General features: G+C 36.6%; 2 protein-coding genes, 1 long non-coding RNA gene and 1 pseudogene across 5 annotated transcripts; 1 reads left to right on the top strand and 3 right to left on the bottom strand.

Annotated features, from left to right (window-relative positions):
* Positions 1-2,922: 2,922 nt before the first annotated feature.
* Positions 2,923-4,956, top strand: LOC145129994 (uncharacterized). Of its 3 annotated transcripts, none has more exons than XM_079064838.1 (3): positions 2,923-3,041; positions 3,772-3,856; positions 4,040-4,956. In XM_079064838.1, exon 3 carries the CDS (start codon positions 4,065-4,067, stop codon positions 4,821-4,823), a length of 759 nt encoding a protein of 252 aa, XP_078920964.1. In that variant the 5' UTR covers positions 2,923-3,041; positions 3,772-3,856; positions 4,040-4,064; the 3' UTR covers positions 4,824-4,956. The 3 variants fall into 3 exon arrangements, with proteins under 3 accessions (XP_078920964.1, XP_078920962.1, XP_078920963.1); XM_079064836.1 differs by having other exon boundaries at positions 2,924-3,041; positions 4,006-4,956; XM_079064837.1 differs by lacking the exon at positions 2,923-3,041 and having other exon boundaries at positions 3,060-3,856.
* Positions 4,957-6,932: 1,976 nt separating this feature from the next.
* Positions 6,933-8,636, bottom strand: LOC145134346 (uncharacterized). Its single transcript, XR_013719081.1, has 3 exons — positions 8,496-8,636; positions 8,097-8,244; positions 6,933-7,746 (listed from the first exon to the last, which is right to left on the bottom strand). It is a non-coding gene; the product is annotated as an uncharacterized LOC145134346 (long non-coding RNA).
* Positions 8,637-9,872: 1,236 nt separating this feature from the next.
* Positions 9,873-11,799, bottom strand: LOC145133634 (FAD/NAD(P)-binding oxidoreductase). Its single transcript, XM_079068564.1, has 4 exons — positions 11,165-11,799; positions 10,610-10,709; positions 10,352-10,528; positions 9,873-10,220 (listed from the first exon to the last, which is right to left on the bottom strand). The coding sequence occupies exons 1-4, from the start codon at positions 11,722-11,724 to the stop codon at positions 10,158-10,160; spliced, it is 900 nt and encodes a 299-aa protein (XP_078924690.1). The 5' UTR covers positions 11,725-11,799; the 3' UTR covers positions 9,873-10,157.
* Positions 11,800-13,971: 2,172 nt separating this feature from the next.
* On the bottom strand, positions 13,972-14,649 carry LOC145130478 (secreted RxLR effector protein 161 pseudogene; annotated as a pseudogene).
* Positions 14,650-25,190: the final 10,541 nt, after the last annotated feature.

The following is a 25,190-nucleotide window of genomic DNA, read 5'->3' as shown; positions in this document are numbered from 1 at the left end:
AATATTGATACTCGATTTGATCAATTGAGAAGAATTTGAGAGGGCCAAGAGCTTGAAGCCATCAATTGTGTATTGAATTGAAGAAAAAGAATGTAAAGAGAATTAGAAGTAAATACAAAAAAGAAAACTAATTGCGATGTATGCAAAATAACACTAAAGTATATAGAATTACCAAAACATATATTATGAATGCCTAAGTGGGGAAGGAATGATCCAACTTGAGTTTGAAAAAATAACACTAAAGTATATAGAGTTATCTAAATATATATTATGAATCCCTAAGTGGTGAAGGAATGATACACCTTGAGTGTGAAAATAAAGGTACCGGAAAGGACTAGGCAAATATGTCTTTGTGGAGATATTCATAGCTTGATCGATCGTAGAGATCGTGAGAAAGCCGACATTTTTATGGCATGTAGACGAACAAAATGTCATTCGGCCTCAATATGTTTTGTAAGCTTGTGGAAAACATAATTATGGACAATTGGAATAATAGTGTTGTTGTCACACTACATTGAGGTAACTACCATGTTAGTCAAAAGTCAATGTAACCATTTTTTGTAGTTATATTGGTTAGACCTCCATATTCAACTTCACTACTCAAGTGAGCCATCAAGGATTGATTCTTATTCTTCCCAAATATAAGTGAATCACCAAAAAAAGAAACAATACACAATAGTAGTCCGTTTGACATTCAGGTCAGGTCACCATCTCTGTAGGTATTTGAGAAGACTATTAGAATCGAAGAAGATTCAAACAAAAATATGAAGCCCATGAAACATGGTACCCTTTGAGGTATCAGTGGATCTAAAGGACATCAGCATAATGATAAAATAAGGAGCAATTATAAACCGACTAACCTTGTGAACCGAATAGGTAAGGATAAGGTGTGTAATTGTGAGGTAAATCAAACAAACAACCAATTGCTTTGTATGTAGTACGTCACTAATAGGAGAACCACTTCCAAGGACCAATTAAGTATTCGACTCAAGTGGTGTGAAAGTTGCTTCTATAAGGCTCGATCGAGAAAATAGATCTAATATGTATTTGGCTTAACAGAGGTATACTCATGATAAGTTCGAAAGTATTTCAAAACCAATAAAATAAATAAGTTTGACAAGACACTTTATCAAGCAAGAACCGAGAAATAATTTACCTTTACGATACAAACAATATCACTCCAAGCAATGATCATATAACATATAGTAATAGTAGAACGGTAACTACATATGTGATATATGTGAAACGTTCAGAATCGTAGTGGCTCAATTAAAAGTTGAATTATAGATTAATGGTGTTGAATTATTTGCATCAAACCCTTAGAACCTATTTAAAACCATAAAATGCTTTTTGAAGTTTCAAACATACCTTTGAGGGTGATCAATTCTACTTAGAGGCTACATGTATAATTCTTCACCAATATTGGCATTGAGAAATGTATCCTTAACATCCATTTGACAAAGCGGCCAAATACATGTAGTAGCAAACACAAACAGACTACGAATGGAGGTCGGCCACATGTGCAAACTTCACCTCATATTAATATTGTATTTTTTTTACAGAACCTTTGGAAACAAGTCGAGATTTATATCTCTCGGTTGATGGTTGTACCATCAGATATGATATTTACTCTATCCACTCTGTCGAAAATCAATAAAGTGATTTCTCTAGAGGTAGAGAACAAGATCCCAAGTTTAGGATTTTCGTAAAACTTGAAGTTCTTTATTTATAATCCTCTACTATGGTGGGTTAAATAAGGCATCCTTGTAGGAAGTAGGTTCATGATAAGACAAAAAATTAGTGTAAAAAATGATAATCATGAACTCAAGAGGGAATTTTTATGGGTTTCGCACCGAATAGTAGACTAATAAAATGCAGAGGAATAACAATTGATAACTGAAATTGTTGGTAAGGATTTAGAAAGATTCCACAAACTAGAATTTGATTTTGTACAACTACGAAGTTACCGATAAATATAAAAAAACATACCTTAAGGGTTATCAAAACAGATCCTAGAAAAACACTCTTTCCAAAATCTCCCTTAGTTAGCACTTTGTGATGAATAGTACCAAAAACTTAACCTACAAACATAATATGGTATATCAATACTTTTAGTATTACCATGAGATCATATAACTTATTTGTAGGGGGTGTTTGGCATTGCTTATTAGCTTATAACTTATTAACTTATTAGCTTATAAGTTAATAAGTAAGTGTAGGGTAACTTATGTAAAAAATGACTTATTAGAGGTTCCGTACCGGAATAAGTTACTTTCATTCAAACACTTTTTTAACTTATAGTGGTGTGGAACCTAATAAGTTGTTTTGAAAAGCTTAGCCAAACAACCCCGTAGTACAAGGATTATAAAAAGAACATCATATTATATACTATACAACAACATATGTATGAATGGATGCAAAATTATGTTCAAACAACTTACAATCAAACCATAGCCACTAAATTTAATCCAAGTTTGCAAAGGTTAATGGAGTCAAACAAAAAGATCAAAATCAAATTTAACGAAATCATTAGACATCATGTTAGCTTCATTAGGCATCTTGTCGGTAGAAATACACATCATATGTGATTTAGCAAGGTACAATGATACAAAAATAAATGCAATTCAATGTTATCACAACCACATGCCAAACACATGTGTGTTGGCCTTTTCCCATAGCCAAATTCTTAAAAAAAAATCAACATGTTAAGGGTTTTATTTTACTTTTTTCAAATTAAAACTATACATAGTTGCTAAAAAAAAATCAATGGTTAATTGTATTTGTATTTGTATCAATAAATTGGGATTATTGATGAATGAATATCCCTTATTTTGATTCTTTTGCCGGCCTGGCCCAACCCAAAAGTCAACACGGGTTTCAACTTTGATGACTAAATAAAGCAAGCTCCTTCCATGAAGGTTCTAGAGACCCACAAAGAAGCTGGTAAAAGAGAAATTCAAAATCAAGACTGCTTTTGTTTTGTTTATAAAGGCAAGGCGTCTGATCCAATCTTGTATTTTCTTCCATACGGTTCGTTACAGGTATGTGCGTATTTGATCATGTCTTTTTCAATTTCATTATCTTTTGTGTTTTCCCCCTCTTCTTAATGGAATTAATGCCTAGGGTTTGGTAATTTATTCAAGCGATTTGTTGGTTCTTTGTTTCTGTTGGAGGATCGTTGACTATTTACTATCTTTTGTCAATCGAACGTGGAAATTGTTGTTTTCTTGGTTCTAGGGTTTTTCTGGAAGTATTTGTTAATGAATCGAAATTTAGGGATTTGAAATTATGACAAAATTTACTTGCTTTTTCCGGAATCTAAATGGTATCTGATTTGAAGCTCTTATATGTATCTATGGTTTCGTTTTGGCACTCCATCTGTTTCAAGAGTAGAATTCAAATTTCACCGTTGACGCCTAGTATTTCAACAAAACTAGGGTTTTATTAGATGTATCTGTTGAAGAATCGGGTTTTAGGTATTTGAATATTCTTCGAGATTACAAAATTTTCTCCCTTTCCCGGATCTAAAAGGATCTTAATTAGAACGTGTTATCTGCGCTTAGAGTTTCAAATAAAGTTTGTGTTTTCGCTGATGGGGGGTTCCATTGTACGTCAAGAAAACTAGGGTTTTATTCGATCCTTTGTTGATGAACTGGGTTTTATGAATTAGAATCCAAAAGATTACGAGAATTGAGATTTCGTTTGATTTTTTGAAATCTGAATCAAATTACTTCGAACCTAAATATAATTTTTTTTCTTTTGTTCTTACAGATTCTTTCATAAGATTGGAGGATATTTGGGATTTTGGGTTCTGAAGCAATTCTTCAAACTTTGGCCAATTAGCTACTCAAATAAGGTAAGAGACCCCAAACTAATTCTTGAATTCTCCATTGAAGAACTTTTCATATTCTTGAAGTTGACTAGCTTTCTATTCTTATCATCAACTATTTCAAGATTTGAATTTTTATGATAGAGTAACTAACACTGTGTCATTCTCTCTTCGAGATGCACTTCCGGCCATCATCATACCATAATGCAGATTTTGATCTTGTTTTTACATCCGAATGGACTGCAAGACATTCATCCAGTTGGTTGAAGAGAAAAAGCAGCGAGTTTTGGCCAAAAAAGAAGCCCCTTTGAAATGGCAGCAGAAGCTGGAAGCTGCCATTGAAGCAAACGAAAAAAAATCGAAGATTTCAAAGCATAAAAGAAGATCATCTGAAACTGATGGTGACACTGAAAGTGATGATGTCAGAAAGTCAAGAAGAAAGAGTCAACACAAGAAACATAAGAGAGATAAGAAAGATAAGAGATCAAAACGAAAACTTAAAAGGAGATCTTCTAGCTCGAGTGATGAAAGTGAAAGTGAATCTGAAAGTGAAATAGAGGAAAGAAGGAAGAGAAGGCACTCGAAACATCATCATCAATATCATCATCATCACCATCATCATGATAATAAAAGACATAGGCGAATGGAATCTAGTGATTCGGATTCTTCTAGCTTTGATGATGATGATGTTAAAAGACATGAAAGGAAGCACCATAAGCATCATCATCATAGGAGATCAAATAGCCGTGAATTGAAGTCATCTGATGATAACAAGGATCATCATCATCATCATGGTCATCATCATAGGAGATCACATAGCCGTGAATTGAAGTCATCTGATGATAACAAGGATCCTCATGGCCATGATTGTAAAGATGATTTGAATGAAGGATATGATGGGAATAACAAGCACAGGAATGGAATTGAGGTGAATGGAGGGAATCTGAATGCTGAAACTGAAAGTGATGGAATTGAAGAGGGACAAATTGTGTAGGTTTTGTTTAGGGGCATTATTTGAAATGAACATGTTGTGTTTGGATGCTTTTTAGTTTTTATTCTATTCCTCTAACTCAAAACTCTTGACTGCAGTTCGATTTGTGTTCTTAAATGTGGACTTGTTGACTGAATTCATATGCATTTCTTTCATTATTTCTGATTATAAAAATATTCTACTGGTAGTTGAGCAATCTCATATTAAACTTTGGACTAAAATGCACAAATGGTCCTATGTCGAAAATTGCCACTTTGGTCCAAAAAGTTTTGGACTAACATCAGTGGTCCAAAACTTTCATTTTGTTGCGTCTTTTGTCCAATCTGTTATGATTATTTTCAAAATGATAGATTTGTCCCTGTTGATATGATTTTCTCTTTTTTATTATTTGTTTTTCTGATTTAAAAAAAAACAAGAAAATAAAAATAAAAATAAATCTCTCTCTAAAACAACAAAATAAAATCTCTCTCTCTCTCTCTCTCCGAAATCCATTCCCCTCTACTTTGTACCTTATTTCTTTTTCCCCACCAAAGAAACCTCCACCATAAACCACCGACCGCTGCCAGTGGCAGACCATCCTCACCAATTTCAGCATCATCAGGCACAACCCACAACTTCATCCTCTCCGATCATATTACATCCGAGGAGATGAGTGTGTCTCGCATCCATCTTAACCACTATTCAGGAGACTAAATTCACTCACATTCATCACCATACTAGCCACCAGAAACCACCACCTGGTCGGAGAAAGGAAACGGGGGAGTAGAGGGTGGTGGGCAAACCCTAAATCGTCGAGTGACTACTTCAACAAGTCGAACCCGCTATCATAGCAACGACGGCGGAGAAGAAGGGCAAACCCTAGCAGGATCCGACGAAGAAAGAGAAACAACGGTTTGGGAAAATTGTGCACAGTCAAGACGGTTTACAGCGCATCCCCATTCTCGGTTCATCTTCTCCATCAGTCCAGATATGTTCGTTCTCGTTTGGGAAAATTGCGCACAGTCGAACCTGTTATCAATTTTTCATATCTATTCAGCGCCACCCCATTCTCGGTTCGTCCTCGTTGCTGCCCTTGCTGCCTCCTGTTTTGATTTCCTTCCGGCGAGAACGAAGTGAAGGGAAGGGAGTTGGGTTGGGTTTGATCGGTAAAGGCAGTAGGGGAGTAGAGGGTGGTGGGCGGCTGCGGTGGTGACGTGGTGGAGCAAGGTGGTCCTCGGTGATGTTGAGGTATTTCTTGGTGTCGCCAGTGGTCAGGGAATGAAGCAGCAACGAGGGGTGTCGCCAGTGGGTGATGGAGGCTGCTTTCTCCATTTGGGTTTCACAAAAAAACAAAGTGGTCGTTTATGAGAGAGAGAGAGAGAGAGAGAGAGAGAGAGAGAGTTTTGTCTTTTTTTAAAAAAAATATTTTTTTTAATCAGTCAAATATTTAAATAGATAAATAAAATTGAAAAAGGAAAAGGTAAGGATAAAATCGTCATTATAAAAAAGTTTAAAGCAAATTGGGTCAAACTTGCAACAAAATGAAAAGTTTGGACCTCTTATGCTAGTCCAAACTTATTTAGACAAAAGTGACAATTTTCAGCTAACCACAAGGACTATTTGTGTAGTTTTGTCTAAACTTTGTTTAGTGATTTATATAAATAACCAAAATAGGAGGTAACATAATAGGAAAATGGTCATCTTTTTTTGCCATTTATGAATTTGCTTTATATGGTTCCACCTATAATAAACCTTACAGTATTTGAAAGTTTCACATCTTTTGGCCTTTTTGTTGTAGAAATCATTATAAAGCAATTTTGTGGTTCACAAAATCCATTTGATGAAGTTAAAAGATTATATTGTATTATATGTGAAGAAGGTTGGTTATGCCTCTTCTATTTTGGTTTTTTCTTTAATGAATATGTAATGACACATAATTCTATATTAACAAAAATTTCACAACAATAGAACAAAACTTCATACATTATTGGTTAAAACTTAAAACTAACTGTTTTTAAGAGATCTAGGCTGAAAAAAAAAACCCACCGAAAGTTGATCATTATCTAAGGAAACAACAAATAAAAAGAAAGCCATTGGAGATGAAATGATAACACAGTAACAAGAAAACGCCTCTAGAAAAACAGACATTAACATCAGCTCAATTTCAAGTTCAAAAAGAAACTAGACACATACAAAGAAAGCTACTTAATAGTGGAGGAAACCCTTAGGAACACACAAAAAAGATCTTTAATTAGAATCACACTTGACAATACAAGAGCTACTCATTATCATTAGATATTTCTACATTGGAGGAAGAAACTTGTCTCATTTGTTGATTGTTTGAGTGCTTCTGTAAAAGTTTGTTGTCTATGTAGGTGCTACCACAAGTAAGAATATCGAGCAATGGATGTTGTTACCCCCCTTTTAAACCAGTTGTTCAGATTCTCATGGTTCCTGTCAAGAAACAGCTAGACTACCTCATTTACTGCACAAAGTATGTGAGGAATATGAGTATCAAAATGAGGGAGTTGGATGCTACAAGAATCGGTGTGGAAGAGCAAATGAACCGAAACACAAATAGCCATTTTGAGACTACAAGACCGCTTCATTTCCCTCGATGGGTCCATGAGGATTCTGTGTCATCTATCGGATGCTAAGATGATAGTCTCAAGGATACTTGTGTTCCGGTTCATGTGTTCTTCAACACCGAATCTTGCAGCACTCAACTTCCTCATTTTGAAGTCCATATTCGTCATATATTTTATGAGGAAAATGAGGTAGCCTAGCTATCTCTTAAAGGAACCATGAGAACCTCAACATCTGGTTTAATAATGACAGTAACAACATCCTTTGCTCAAAATTCTTACTTGTGGTAGCACCTACATAAGCAACTAATTAAATGCATCTTAGATTCGTTTAGCTTTCGCCCTTACACCTATGATTTAATCTGCAAAAAAAAAAGTCATCTTAGAATCTATAACAAATACAAAGATTAACTTTAGGCACTTATAAACTTAACATTAACAGAAGTTGACGTTAATCCCAAAGAATGATACTTAATTTTGTCCATCTTGGTTTACTTGCTATTTTCCTTGCTATTTTCCGTTCATTCATTGTTCTTGCACAAAGTATAATTCTTTCTAAAATCATTCGATGATTCATCAAATGTTGATGTTTCAATTTAAGAAAAAACACAAAAAAACAATGGATTGTATATAAGAATTTAAAAACAAACACAACAAAACGATGGATTGTATAGAAGATGCTTGTGAATTAATACATAATGAAATATCATACCTTCACCTTTGCTTTTTTCTTGCAACTCCTTCTCGATTCACAAATCGCAATTGGGGAGAATAAAAAAGTAAGGTTGTATGGTTTTCGATTGAGGATCTTGAGTAAGGTTGTATTAGCTTCCGCCCCCGAAAGACCTGCGATTCAATCTCTAAAAAGAGTCCATCTCAGAATCTAAAACAAATTTACAATTAACTTTATAAAACTCTAAAGATGATGATAAGTAATAGAAATTAACCGAGGTTAATTGCAAAGAAAGTTATTCAATTTTGTTAATCTGTGTTCACCCATTGTTCTTACTCAAACCCAAATTCATGTAATAGTCGACGAATCAACGAGTGTTGATGTCATAATCTGGTTTCATTTTGAAAAAGTAAGTTAATAGATAATTAACGAGCATACCTGCACCTATACCTGCAGCTTCTTCTCGATTGTAAGGCCACGTTTGGCTCTCGATTTACAGAACTATATGGAGAGCGAGGGTTACGTAGGGTTTGATGCGGCGGCGGAAATGGGTACATGATGTTTTTATATGCCAGTGATTGGAATATGATGAAGGGTTATTTAATTTCTTTATTAGAAAAGGCTAATAAACATCAATTGGGAAATTAATTAAACTAACCATAATATAATATCTATGTAAAGAAAATAACAAGAAAAATAATATTTTTTGCAAAATAAACATCAATTGGCATTCCAGACTTGATAACAACATTTTTTCTAACAAAGAAATACATTTCGGACTAACATTTTGAAATTAGATTGACATTCAGATTTCAAAGTAAAAAATTTGGAGTTCGAAAAAAAATACACTCTTGAATTTCAAGAATTAATCTGAAATCTAATGAACATTTTCAAAATTTCAAGAAAAAGTTTAATAAAAATGTTAACAAACATAATAAATAGGATATTGGAGAATAAATTTCATTTGATTGAAAATTTATGGTATTAAACACTTTGAAATGACATTGGGACATAAATAGCGAGATTTATTTGAAGAAAAGATTAGTTCGGAATGAGATATTCAAAAGAATGTTTTTTTAAAACTAGAAAAAATGATTATTCTCTATAAATCCAGAATGATTAGTTTAATTAGTTTCAGAAATAAAATAAGTATAGAAAAGAGTCCTTAATTAACCTTGGTTCAATCATTTCTATTAAAGATTTAAAAAAATAAATAAATAGAGGAAACTATGGAAATGATATTTAAGTCATTTAACATGGTTTTAAAACTTTTGATTTCGATCAAATTACATATTTATAAACCAAGTGGGACACATATTTTAAATAAGCTGATAAATTTTGTTAATTTGAAAAAGGTTAGATTAAATTCATAGAGCCTGGTTTTGTTTCGATTTTCATTCTTAAGCAAAATAAAATGACTGTTTTCTAAGTTTGTTTTTACATCTCTCTTTGTCCTCACCGCCATGTCTTGTGTGATGCAATTATTTTAATGAATATCTCTCATTTAAATTATAAATTATTATATTCATGTTAATATATTATTGGATTATTATTAGTTACAAATAATTAAGATTAAAGTAGTTGCTGATTAATAAACATGAATCACTTTTGAAAGAGTGCTAATATTATTATGATGTAAAAAAAAAAAAAAACTCTTCTGATACAGTTTGAAACCAATAACTTCCCAATACCAGATATTCCAAAGACCAAAACAAATCACCCAACTTGATTGATTATAGAATAGAAACTACAACTCACATTACCTAAAAGAGCAATAAAGAATCCATAACTATAAGCCACAAAACACATTCGATAGGTACCAAAGATCAAAGGAACAAAATTCGATTCTCTAATGTTGTCAAACAATGCATACACTTGAGAATTTGGACCATTAAATTTCAGACACGATGAAATAAATATAAATTACAAAGTCTTCTTGCCATTTGGCATCACCTGGTTTCCAACATGTGGAGCTTCTATGAGGGTAAAATTGTACATTTACATCTCAAAAAATGATGTTATTCCATGATTCCAAACTGAGATGCTTGGAATAAATTATAACTAAAGTATACAACAATCCACCAATTTAGATTTTGGACCTCAAAAGTTTTTCAAAATCTTCTCATTAGGTACACCATTGTCAACAAGAATAGAAGTAACTTCCTACAAAAAACATTCATATGAAAAAACATTACTAATTTACTATTACGAATACTATTGGTTGCAGTTTATTAAAAAAAAAAAAAAAAAAAAAAAAAAAAAAAAAAAAAAAACAAACAAACAAACAAACAAACCTCAGCCATCTGTTTTTGACCACAAAGCACAGCCCCGGTTGACTCGGGTGCATAGAGTTGTTTAGCTCTTGCAAAAGCTGCTTGTACATAGCCGGATTCACCAGCCCAACTATCAGCAGGCTGAGACAACACTGGGATGATTGTAACCCCTGAAGATTCCCAGGCTTTGAATCTATCCTATAATGGTTGAAGAAAATGGAAGATTAGAATCAGTTTGAGGTTAAAAGGGTAAGAAATTTTAAGGATTATAGTGAGAACCTGATAAGCCATTCTTTGAAGGTTTCTTGCACCATAGTATAACCTCACATCTGATCTCTTGTCTGCACTAAATCCTGATTCGATTAAAGATCGAATTGGGCTGCATGAATGAGATATTATAATAGGTATTCAAATTCAGTTCATCATGAGGCAACAATCAACATCAAGAACATCTATGAAATTGATTACACATACTGAAAATTCTTATTAGTTGCTATACAGCAATATAACACAATGCATCATGGTCATGTATGGAGGATGTCATGTAAAGAATTCATCTAATTCTAGAGCTTCACCATGGCAAGCCGATATAGGTTTTAAACTGAATCAGGACAATCTCATGTCCATACTTTTACTTTGGAACATTGAAAAGTTCAGGATTTTCATCTTTGAAATCGGGATCCGATTTTGTTTATAGAAATCAATCGAGATGAAAAATGAGAGTTTTGTTGATGTTCAATGAATCTATGATTGGATAGTACCATGTAAGTAATTGAAGAGCAAAAACACGCAAGTAATCACATAATTATGATATAAGTTTGAGATCTAAATTACCTAATTCCGGATCCCGTTGCAAAAATTAGAACAGATTGGTAATCCTCAGGCGGAGATATCTGATCTGTATTGAATCCTTTCCCCATAACAGGGCTCAGCTCTACAACATCGCCTTTTCCGAGACCACACAAGAGCTCCGCCGTGGATCCAGCGATACTTTTAACCAGAAACTCAAAAACACCGGTCGTGGAAGCCAGTGACGGAGGCGAAGCAATCGCTAAAAAAGAAGGCTTCTCGACATCAGGGAGGCGGAGCTGTAGGTATTGTCCGGCAAGGGTGTAGGACGAGGCCAGATCCGGGGATTCCGAAACGTCGATGGTTATGTGGAAGAGAGATTCTGCAGCAGGCTTTACGTTGGCTAAAGAGGCGGGGGTCCAGAGAGTGGTGTCTTGTTGTTGACGAACTGCCGCGGCGATAGCGAGGGATCGACGCCGGATAGGGTTTAGATGGCGGCGGATGATGGTGGCCATGGGAAAGGATGAGGTGCGGTGACGTGCATGAGAGCTGAGGTGAGGAAACGCAAGAGGGTTTGGTGGGGAGAGAGTGGTGGTAACCGACATCGTGTGTATATTGTTTTGAGAGCGCCGCCGGGAAAGTTGGACGAGAGGGCGGCAGATGCTAGAGTGCGCATGGCTATATTTAACTTCATACACGTGGCAGGTCTGGGATATGGCAATGGATAGGATCCCATTTTTTGGACGCCCGAAAATGTATTCGACCGGATTTTTCAAAGATAGGTAACCATTGAACAAAAATACAAGCACTCGACCCAAAAAAAAAAAATGTTATTATTAGGCTATACGGTACAAAAAATGTTATTATTAGGCTATACGGTACCGGTATAATAAAAAAAATATTATTATAAGGCTATACGGTATAGGTATAATAAAGGGCGCGTTATGCTCACATGTCATGCATAATAACGCAAAAACACTCTCCCCAGTCTGTAATGTTATGTTTTATCATCCAGCTAACATTGCTTAATGAAGGATGGAGTCGTGCGGTGGGCTAAAGATTGGTTGGAATGGTATCGTCAGTTCGTGTTCCATGACTAGCGAGTCCAGCGAGTTGGAGGAGTTTATACGTTGCGAGCAAGTTGGTAAACATTTGTGTTGAATGCATGCACATATGAAGAGAATATAGGCGCTCACCTTTTTTGTTTTCATGCATCGTGTGAGAAGACCAAAACTAACTCCTTTTTATTTATTTATTTTTTTGTTTTTTTATATAACTTTGTATATACTTATCAAGATCCTACTTCTCTCAATTCTATATAAATTTCATTAAAAAAAAAAAACCTTCCGCTTCAGTTACCTTCAATGGATTCCCGAAGAAAAGCTAAACAAATCAGTTCTAGCCAAAGACGTAAATCTACGCAAGACAAATCAAGTCAATGTTGTAAATCAAACTAATAGACGCGCAAAGAAACCGACAAATAATTTTGAGAATTATATGTCGATTAGTTGCGAATAAAAGATCCAATTATTAATATGTTTACCAAGTTTCGTCCATAAACCAGATCAATCCTTATCGATTAGATCTAGTTATAAGAAAGGTAGAAGAAGATTGTCTTGTTGTTGGACGAAATTAAACGCAAGACAGAAAAGTAAAACCGACATGTCGATGGTTGATCTTGAACTTGAAATAACTGCACGGATCGGACTCCTATCCTTAAAGGTTTTTACTTCGCTTCTACTAGCTGTAAGCAACAGAGTAAAAGCCCAGGATTTAATGCAAATCTATCGATTTTCCAACAGCATTGGAAATCGATAAACACAAAGCGAATACTCGGAAACTGAAAGAAAAACGCATAGAGAGGGTGAAAGCTTCGATTTTTGTGAGAGAGTAATACGGCTCCTAGGGAGTTGTATTTATAGGTATCGAAACCCTAGAAGGCATGAAACGGGCCTTCATAGGTCGATCCCTAGAAACCCTAGGGTGACGACTTGCTCTCCAAGCAAGTTGTTTCCTGATCCTTCCAGAATATTCCGACTTGTCCTCCACGAAGTCAACGGTGGTCAATAATTTGACCCGAACTCATCAAAAATAAAAGCTCCTCAGTTCCCAGCGACCGATGTGTCGTGCACCTAAATTGCGCCATTTCGCGCACTCTCGGCGTCGGCTAGTGCTAGGTTAAGCTAGGTGCGCGCGTGGGCTTGGCCCATTCCTTTGATCCACTAAAACCTTTGAAGGCCTATCAAGTGAATAAGCTTATAAACCCATTAAAAGTTTCTTCCCCACCAATGTGGGATAGAGGAAACTAGCTAATTTGCAACCTTTCCTCTATAATTTCCAACAATCTTCATCAAGTTGGAAAGTTTCCTTTCACTCATACAGATGTCACTTGGGCGTCACAAAGATTAAATCCTAGTTTAATGAGAACAAACAAAGAAAGACCAATTCGATGGTATCCTTATAGGTTTAAACCACGAACCTTATGACCTCTCCGGTTTACCCCCACACATCGCTGGTCGTCTTTGCGTTCTCCCTGAGCGCTAATATGGTCATGCGCTATAAACCCTTTTCATGACCCTTTAGAAGATAAACCACTAATCTTCACTTTAGGAGGCACCACCTCTAGATCATATAGACAAAGTTTTACAACATCTTCGTTGCTTAGATGTCTCCAAAACTTTGTTAAGAGTCGTAACTCAACCTCGTTCTCGGCAACGACGTACTATCCTACCTCACATGGATCTGTCATTAATGATAGCACCTTCTATCGTTAGTGACTTCGTTGTTACCCTTTAAACTTAAGAATTAAGAGCACTGATACTGAGTTGGGTTTCCATCACTAAGCGATTCTATTATGGTTTTAGACCCTTGACTCTCGTGGTAGATGTAACCAAGTCTCTTGTCAGAGGTTTGGTAAACGGATTTGCCAAGTTTCTACTTGTCTTGACATAGACAACCTTGATGGTACCACTTTCAATTAGTTGTCTCACAAAATTGTGTCTCAGACCTACATGTCTCGACTTCCCATTATATACCGCATTATATACTTTAGATAGTGTGGCCTCACTGTCACAGTACATGGGTATTGAAGGAATTGGAATATCCCATAGACGGATATCCATAAGTAGATCTCGAATCCACTATGCCTCTTTGCCCGCTGCTGCTAAGGCAATTAGCTCCGCTTCCATCGTTGAATGAGTTATGCATGTCTGTTTCTTGCTCGCCCAAGAAATAGCACCACCAGCTAGAGTATAAATCCAACCACTTGTGGATTTTGAATCATTAGTGTGATCAATCCAACTGGCATCGGAATAACCTTCAAGTATTCCATTAGATGACGAATACATCAACTTAAAGGTACTTGTCCTTTTCAGGTATCCTAGTACTCTACCCACTGCCTTCCAGTGCTCCGTCCCTGGATTAACAGTATACAGACTCAGTTTGCTTACAACAAATGCGACGTCGGGTCGAGTGCAGTGGGTAGCATACATCATGCTTCCAATTGCACTAGCATATTCTAGTTGAGCCATTGCTTTGTAACAACCCAAATTTTCAAAAGAAATTTTCGGTTTTTAAATAGTCCAAACACTTTTCCATAAATCACGAGATCTCAATACAATTTTTTTCAAATTCATATCCATAACAATATTATTTCCAAACATCTTAGTTTCCCATAAAAATGTCTGAGAGAGAGTGCACGTCGCGCTATCAAGCCTTGCTATTGCCCTTGGGCTCAAATATACCTGAAACAAATCCACAAAATGTAAGCTAATGCTTAGTGAGTCCCCCAGAGCATACCCCACACACAATCCACATAACACATATCATATTGGCTATAAAAGCTACATATATCACATAAGCCATGCATACAACATATAAGGAAGCCATGGAAACCCTCCATAGTCTTACACCTAGTGCTACTGGAACCCCCACGTGGTCTTAACTACCTGCCATGGGAACCCCACATGGTCTTCCTGCCATGAGAACCCCCACATGGTCTTCACTACTAAGCAAATATCATACAAGCTAAACATGAAAATACACTAGGATGCCATGGAAACCATCCAAGGTCTTATACCAATTGCCACGGGAACCCCCCGGGGTCTTCCATGCAAATGTCATACTAATATAACGCATAACCAATCGACAATCCACCTATCCTAAAATGGGCCGGCCTTGGTGCCTTACACCCATTGGTATAGTGAGAAGACTCACCTCTCGAATGTTGAACTGACAAGCTAAGATCAGATGTATCCCACACACTGCTCCTACTCAACTACCTATAACCAATATGTGATTAACTTGTCATAATCCCATGATTACCCTAAAGTCAACCCTAGTCAACTCTGGTCAAAGTCAATGTCAATAGTCAAGGTCAACAGTCCATGTTGACCTCAACTCGTCGAGTGCATTCAGCAACACGTCGAGTTAGCTGTATGACTTGTTAACTCGCCAAGTTACCTTTGTAACTCGTCGAGTTCCTTCCGATTCCACTCCACTGAATCCCGCATCAACTCGCCGAGTCACCCTAGTGACTCGTCGAGTTCATCAAATGTCCAGAAAACTAAATTCCGTTCAGACCAAAACCCTAATCCTTCACTGCACTCCTTCAGAATCTTAGAAACGGGCAAACCCTACCCCGACTCATCGAGTCAACTAAGGGACTCGACGAGTTCCTTCAGTCCCTTTCATGTTCAGCATCCCAAACTTTAGATCCAACCTCCCCTTGTGCAGATACCATGTAAAGTTTCAAACTTTACGTGCATGCAAGGCCCTCCAAGCCTATAACATCAATATTAAGCTTCCTACAAGGTTTTAGTGCATGTAAAGGGGCTAATCTATATAAAGCGAGCAACTTTATGTCATTGGGGACCTAGAGAGGTCCAGATCTGGAACCATATCCTTGTGATAAGTCCAAATCTGAGTTTGACTCCATTTTGCACCAAAAAGGGCCATTTACTTTCAAGAAAAGGGATCTAAGCAACTAGGGATCAAGGTAACGACTTTATACCTCAAGATGATGGCCAATACAGAGTAGATGTTGGATCTACTGCTTCCCTCCTTGCTCCTTCTTCTTTAAGCTCTAAAATCCTTCACAAAAGCTCTTTCTCTCAGTCAAGAAGGTGTAAGGTCGAACTAGGGTTTTCTCTGGCTAGAAGGGTGTTAAGGGAGGCCACAAGAGGCAGATTATGTTCTTTAAATAGGGTGCAAACCCTAAAAATTAGGGTTTCTCTTTACAGCTCCTACTCGTCGAGTCGGGGCCTTCCTACTCGTCGAGTAGAACCCAAATCTCGCGTCCTTATAATAGTCTCTATTCGACGAGTTGGAGCACCCCAACTCGCCGAGTCCATGCACAAAACCCTAAAACTTATATAAATCAATCCATACCTGGAACAGGTATTACAAGTCTCCCCCAGTTGAACTAGACTTCGTCCTCGAAGTCTGCTGGTCCAAACAAATCCGGGTAGTGATCTCGCATCTCGTCCTCCGAATCCCAAGTCCACTCGGAGCCCCTACGGTGCTGCCATTGCACCTTTACCAGCGTCACTTCCTTGTTCCGAAGAACCTTGGTCTTCCTATCTAAGATTGCAACCGGCCTATCAATGTAGTTCAGGATCTCATCCACCTGAATATCGTCCAGAGAAACGACTGTGGCCTCGTCGGTGACACATTTCCGAAGTTGGGACACATGGAAGGTGTTGTGAATCTGGCTAAGCTCATCCGACAGATCCAATCCATAGGCCACCTTGCCCACCCGGGTCGTAATCCTGAACGGTCCTATATATCGGGGACCTAGCTTGCCCATCTTTCGAAACCTGATGATTCCCTTCCACGGGGACACCTTTAGTAACACAAAGTCCCCCACCTGGAACATAAGATCTGATCGTCGCCTGTCAGCTTAACTTTTCTGACGGCTCTGCGCGACCCGCAGTCGGTCGCGCACCTGCTGAATCAGCATCGTAGTCTTGAGCACTACCTTAGTGATCCTCATAACCCGATGACCAACTTTGCCCCAACAAACCGGGGTCTTGCATCTCCTACCATACAACATCTCAAATGGAGGTCGTTCGATACTAGCATGCTAACTGTTGTTGTATGAAAACTCTACCAATGGAAGGTACGTATCCCAACTCCCTCCAAAATCCAACACACATGCCCGCATCATATCCTCAAGTGTCTGGATCATCCTCTCACTCTGGCCATCCGTCTGGGGGTGGTATGCCGTGCTAAAATGCAACTGACTGCCTAGTTCCTCGTGGAACTTCTTCCAGAACCTAGTTGTAAACCGAACATCCCTGTCAGAGACTACCGACACCGGCACCATGTGTCTTGCCACCACCTCTTGCACATAAATATCCGCCAACTTCTCAGCTGATATACTCTCAGAAATCAGAATAAAGTGGGCACTCATTGTCAAAACGGTCTACTATCACCCATATGGCGTCCACACCCCTCGCCGTCCTCGGTAACTTCTGTTGGGTTATGAGCATTCTAACACTCCTAAGTGTACATGCAACCCTAAATACCTTGGATCTATGTTTTCTCTATTATACATACAATTATGAACATCCAATGTATTATCCTAATCTAGCATACAAAATAATAAATATAACAAGATAGAATACATACCTCTTTGATGTAGAATGTCTTCATGAAGCTTGAGTGCCTAGTGCCCCAAGTGTGACACCTCAAATGGTTCACACAACACCAAATACATTTGGAATAACTTGAGAGAAACTTGAACACTCCTTGAAATCGTCTAGCCCTCACACTCACACATTAGTGCACGATTTCTTGAGCCATGGGATTCTTTTATATGGTGGCTATTAGGGTTACACCATGTAACTCATAACTTTACCCATTCTTTATGCTCCATGGATTTTAACCTCCATGGAGTATCCATGGGTCACCCCATGGACTTAGTCCAACATAAGGAATCTTGGATCACAAGCCCACATATATAAGAATGAATGATTTACACAATCAACCCATATATTTAATTAGTCTCCTTTTGATCACTTAATTAATTCCAAATTAATTCTTGATCAATACTAATTAAATAACCTTATTAATATATTAGAACTTATAATATATTAACCAACCTTAAGTGTTATTTCTCTCATTATAGTCTATCCAAATGCATGATGCCATGCAACCCAAATGGACCATGCCGGGTCGGGTCAAGTCTTACCAATTATAGTTATGGACTTAGACATTAATCCAACAGTCTCCCACTTGGATAAGTCTAAAACTATTATTGCGTATGACTTCAGGAACCGATCAGCAATCGTAGCTCTCAAAAGCTTCTGTCGAACTCTGACCTTGTCGATGAACTCTGACCTTTGTCAATGACTTGTCCATTAGATAAGGGATCATATATTCCTCCATTCTAGATATCATATGGACTGAGACATGGATTATCAATCATTCTCTCTGTCCATTTGTTGTTTCCCGATTTCCGATTCATGATGACTGACTGATTGAACAAATCAAATCAGTCCTGGCTTGGCCAAGCACTCACATGTATCATCTTTAAATCATCGAGAGGCCCACAGATATCGCTTTTATCCCGAAGGTAAAAGGAATGGATAAACTTCGACTCATATGGCTTGTTCTACTACTTGTTGAATCATACACAAAGGCACGTTTTATAACATCGAGTTACCAATGCGTTTTCGTGCAATCAATGTATAACCAAATCATAGTAACAACTCATATCTCTAGGTTTGAAGAATATAAGATATTATCGTCTCATGATCACTCGTGATAAAATCCATGAAGTGATTCAAATGAGCGCGGGTTGAATCCAATACTCAGAACTTATGAGCACTCATGAGTGTTGTAGCACCACTTTGTCCACCAACTTGGACCTCTACAAACCAACCCATGACAGTCTTGATTCATATCTACTTCCAACATATGACCGACTGTGGATGGTTTGAATAACTTAATCATTCAGGAAGAGCGACTTAGTTATTCTGGAAGTCAAAACATGCAAAGTGAAACACAAGAATAAATGAATCAAATATGGTATCAAACCCTATGAATATAAATAAACACTTTTATTTATCACCATACTGATTACTCATTATTCATTGTTTCGGTTTTATCAACTTTATACTTGAATTTAAAACAATAGTTGTCCCATGCTCCAAGCATGTACACTATGTTTTCTAAACACTAGTCATGCCATACACCAAGTATGCATACTATGTTTGTCTATGATCTTTACTTTGTAAAATAGATCAATTGAACATCACTCCAATGATCCTCTTTTCACAGTCCCAAATCCTTAATGCAAATGCAAGAATTCCAAATTCATGCCATTTACTGAAATCTGTTAGATTCTAAACTTATATGCATTGATCCTCTTAATGATTATGCACGAAGTCAGAAAGACTTGACAACAATCATTACAGAGCATTCCAAAGGAGATCAGCTCCTTGGAAACATCCTTCTTTCATTAAGTTTCCTAATCTTACACAGATTGAATAATTTCTAACTTTGAAACATTTCCATATTCCATTTTGACTATCACTTCTGAACAAGAGTTGCCTCCTTACAGATTATGTCAATATGGTCCTTCCAGAATTAACATTATACTTCCAACTGTCCTTGAGCAACCAATCTTTGGTAAACCTTAGATTGTCCTCGACAATTGCTTAATCATTTTAGTCATATCCAATTCTAGACCTTTTCCCTTCATAATGCCCCAGGCATTTGGAAAATTTTAGAAAGGATGAATATAGCACATGTAATCGATCCTATATCCGAAGCATATGGGACACGATTCATGATGTCTCACATAAAGACTAAACCAGTCTTTTGCTATAATATTTCCATTTCAATTTGCCAAGTTCTCAAAATTCAGATTATGAAAAGGGATGTCGTAATCATAATCGAATTTTAGAACGCAAATAATGGACCCATATATAGAATTTCCTTATGTTGAGCCATTCCAACATGAAATTCATATATATATATCCTTGATTAAATACGATTAAAATCTCAACCTGGCTCTGAACTTTTGTTTTCTATAATTAACATTGCTAACTTGCAACATTTGTCATAATTATCATGCTCCCACTAACATGATGATTATTAGCATAACACTTATGCTCCCACTAGCTTTGACATGTACTCAGAAATCAGCTGACTTTCTTACCAAAGTTCAGATTTCTGATACTAGATTGTTTTGATAAAACTTTATCAAAATCATACACCTCTCTTAGATAGCTCACATGTGTGTCTAAACAATTTTAGGACTATGAAAAGGGATGTCGTAATCATAGTCTCAATTGTTTAGACCTTTGCCACTTCTCACAAGTCCATGTTAGCGTGCCGGTAAACCACACACGCTCCACTAACGACTTTGAGAATGCAAATATCACAATTGCTATCTAGCTAAAATCTACTTAGTGAAAGTGTTTCCTCACCATCATTTTCATGAATCGGAGAGAAACCTTATGACACTTGGATTTAATAGTGTATGTGTTCTTATCCATGTGAATTTGTCAAAACCATAATCACAAGACAAGGTTAGTGACAAATCCAAACTCATATTGATTAAACTTGTGCAATCTTAAATTATTGCCATTTGGCAGCTCAGGTGCCTGCCATTGCTTCCAAGTAGTTGTGCAACCAATTGAGAACTCTCAGAACTCCTATGCAAAGCCAACTTGAATAGGCACAAAAATTTCAACACGATAGGTTATAAACCTCAAGTCGTGTGCTAGTGAAGGACTTTAGGTTTTATTCTTGATTAAGTCTTGAAACTTTCAAGAGCTTTAAGACTCCCACTGTCCTCTTGACATATAAGACTCCCTTGTCAAATATTCAAGAGATAGTGCAGATTCTTTATCAAGACTAACACTTTACACAATTGGCCTAAGTTGGTCTCTGTTTTATCCAAAACATCACAACTTACCAATTTCAAATGTACAAGAGTAGATAACCTTTTACTCTTACATTTGACTAGTGTTAACAAACCCTCTTTAAGATATGTCACTCAAGTTACAATCTTGGAGTATGACTCTAAGAATTGTTTTGGAACGAAGTATGACTCATCTTTTTGATTTAACCATTTCAACAATTCATGACTCCTCTTCTTAGTCATAAGAATGCACTAAGATGACTTTAGAGGACCAATTGTGATATGGTATCTTAATCATTAAGATGATCATAAACATGATACTAAAGTACTCTCCCATCTTTTCAGATTTGAGAAACTTTTATCTTTCTGCCATACTTTGATTCTTCTTATTCGTTCTGTCTCACATTGAAACTTCTCCAATGCTACAGACTTATACTTAAACTTATAAGTATAACCATATTTACTGAACTTAAGTAGATCATGACGAATAGTCTTCTTGATCTTTTGTGGTGGACTTGACCAGTGCACAAGAATGTGTACTCGATCCCTTAGTCCTTTCCTTATTCACATAAGGAATTAGTCTTAATTTTCCAAGCTGAAAGTTCTCATTCATCATACTATACAACTTGCATGATTCTAAGTTTCGGTCCAATTGAACCTTGGGTGATGAGAATCTTTCCTTATTTGGTAATATTAGACACTACCACAACCGAAAGAATCAAATCCATTTTTCCAATATTGCTATCAATGGAATCTTATAAGCAACAACTTTTCACAAATGCCATTGTAAGGATACTTAAAATAAATAAAATCAAAACTTTTTTCTTTTATTTTAAAACTTTGCGGAAAAACTTATCCTTACAATCCATATGAAAACCTTGTTGTTATCTATTCCTAAGCAATATAAATATCATAACTCTTAAGTAATAGCCCAAAATTCTGATCACCGAACCATGCGATTGAAATCCATCTTCGCGATCAGAATCAGCATGTACTTAATAGAGTTAGACAATGGACTTTACCTGAAGTAGAGCCAAACTTATTGACTTTAACATCCTTAGGTAAATTTGGCAGCTTCGTAACCAATGCCCCTTCCTTTGGCAATAGTTACATATGGACCCTTGATAATGGGACTATCTCAGACTTCGCCTCTCTCTTTACCATTGGGTCAACCGACTTGACTATGGCCGATCCCTTTCCATTGGGAAGAGAGAGCTTTACTGGATATCCAATGTCATCATTGTCAATGTCCATAGCGTTTTAGGAAGTTTATCTTAGCAAATAGATAAGATCATTAAGGGTCTTGTCTTGGTCTGTTTCATAGGATTCCCAAAAGAACTCACTATGTGACTTAGAAAGTAGTTGAGCCACCAACTTTCTCAAGACTTTGACACCCAACTCTCCCGGCTTGTCAATATGTGACTTCATCTCCAAGATGTGATCACACCTAGACCTTGCCTTGCCAATAGGGCTTGAGTGACCTTAAACTTTTTAGGAACTTGTGGGTTAGGGAGAATAATTGGAGGAGGTGAAAGAAGTATGATATCCATGGGACATCATCTTCATTTAGGAAAGCTTGTTTCAAGAGATTTGGGAAGATCATAAATGTCTAGACCAGACATCTTTTTGGGAGATATTCAAGATAGTTGATTTAAAGTCCTTAATATGACACCCAATATGAAATATTAAGGCTAGGACCCAACAAACTATTTTATAACTTAGAAGAGGGATGCCGTAATCCAAGCTATAAAATATTTGAACGTAGGTGAATGACGATTCACCAATTTCCACCATGAAAAACGAAATAATTTATTAGGTTTTAATTGGATTTGAAAGTCCTAGATCTTTGAGATTCGTTGAACTGTTCAAAGGCATGTTTCAATCTCGAGTGTGCCCTTCAGGTTTTGTGACTGGGATGCCGAGGATCACAAAACAAGGTGTGAATAACCATGCAAATATACTTGGTACCCTTAATATTTACCCCTTAATTAGTGTGCCGGTTAACCACACACGCTCCACCGATACTATGATAAATATTAAGTTACCCTTTGCCTACCTTGTTAAGTCCAGGTTAGTGTGCCGGTTAACCACACACGCTCCACTAACGACTTAAGCAAAGTGCAAAGTGTAATTTCATGGGTTAGTACCAAGTTCACATTTTCCTAAGTAACTAAGATTGGGTATTAATAAGAGTTTAGTTACTTAGTATTTATCATTAATACTTTTAATGAAAGGAGAATTATAGTCCTTGTCCTACCCGTTCGGCTAACGACCCTCCACCAGTCAAGGAAGCGGTGGGTGAGAGTGGACACTCATTAAACTGTCATTTTATAGGCAGTAACCTTATACCCCCCTTATAGACCGGCTTTGTGAATGAGGCCTACTAACGGTAAGACTGACTTTACTCTTATACATATATATAAATATTATTAATTTATAATATTATAAAGTATAAGGGTTGAATTTTAACTTTTAAAATTCTAAGGCTAACTTGGAATTAAAGTATTCATAAGTGAAAACTTTTTCAAATTCCAAAACTTGAGGGCAAGTTTTGAAACTATTCAAAACTAATTAATTTCATAACTTATGAGTTTAAAGTAGTTTTAATTAAAAAAAAAAAAAAAAAAAAAAACTCTTCAAGTTCCATAACTTGAGGACAAGTTATGGAAGACTTTTTTTTATTGTAACTTATGGAACTAATTAAGGTTACACTTTTTTTTTTAATTTAATGAAGGGACTCTTGAACCTCCATAACTTGAGGACAAGTTATGGAGTCATAAAACCATTTAATTAGAACTAGACTCTTCATTTTGTAACCTTTGCCAACTTTTATGAGTTTTATGATTCTTAAATGTGACTTTTCATATAACTTGAGGACAAGTTACAAAAACACACTTTGGAATCAACTCTTAGATTAAAATGGATTGAAAACAACTATTTCACACAACTTTTCTATTAATCTAAGAACCTCATAAGAACAAGATAATTCAAATCATCAATCTTCAAGAAATTAGCATGAACATACAAACTAATACAAATCTTGAAATTATGACAATTATCTTAGAAATTGGATTAGCATGAACATTACCACATCAAAAACAAGTTTATAAGTCCAAAAACATCTTAGGGTAATGTTCCTAATCCAATTCCAGCCAAAACAATCGAATATATGCATCCAACTCGATTTTTCAGCTACTTTTGCAAGTATAACAAGAAAACAAGCCTAGGCTCTGATACCACTGTTGGGTTATGAGCATTCTAACACTCCTAAGTGTACATGCAACCCTAAATACCTTGGATCTATGTTTTCTCTATTATACATACAATTATGAACATCCAAGGTATTATCCTAATCTAGCATACAAAATAATAAATATAACAAGATAGAATACATACCTCTTTGATGTAGAATGTCTTCATGAAGCTTGAGTGCCTAGTGCCCCAAGTATGACACCTCAAATGGTTCACACAACACCAAATACACTTGGAATAACTTGAGAGAAACTTGAACACTCCTTGAAATCGTCTAGCCCTCACACTCACACATTAGTGCACGATTTATTGAGTCATGGGATTCTTTTATATGGTGGCTATTAGGGTTACACCATGTAACTCATAACTTTACCCATTCCTTATGCTTCATGGATTTTAACCTCCATGGAGTATCCATGGGTCACCCCATGGACTTAGTCCAACATAAGGAATCTTGGATCACAAGCCCACATATATAAGAATGAATGATTTACACAATCAACCCATATATTTAATTAGTCTCCTTTTGATCACTTAATTAATTCCAAATTAATTCTTGATCAATACTAATTAAATAACCTTATTAATATATTAGAACTTATAATATATTAACCAACCTTAAGTGTTATTTCTCTCATTATAGTCTATCCAAATGCATGATGCCATGCAACCCAAATGGACCATGCCGGGTCGGGTCAAGTCTTACCAATTATAGTTATGGACTTAGACATTAATCCAACAACTTCATGATGAAGTCCATAGTGATATCTTCTCACTTCCACATGGGAATGGGTAGCGGTTGAACCTTGCCATGAGGCCGCTGATGCTCGGCCTTGACCTTCCTGCAGGTCAAGCACCGCTCCACAAACTAGGCGATCTCCCGCTTCATGCAGGGCCACCAGTAACTCAGTCTCAAATCTATATACATTTTCATAGCCCCTGGAT

The sequence above is a fragment of the Lactuca virosa genome, chromosome 8 (assembly GCF_052849685.1).
Source record: "Lactuca virosa cultivar CGN04683 chromosome 8, Lactuca_virosa_CGN04683_v6, whole genome shotgun sequence".
In the NCBI taxonomy this organism is placed as follows: Eukaryota; Viridiplantae; Streptophyta; class Magnoliopsida; order Asterales; family Asteraceae; genus Lactuca; species Lactuca virosa.
Note: the sequence above shows the minus strand (reverse complement) of the source record. Positions and strands in the feature narration are given on the sequence as shown.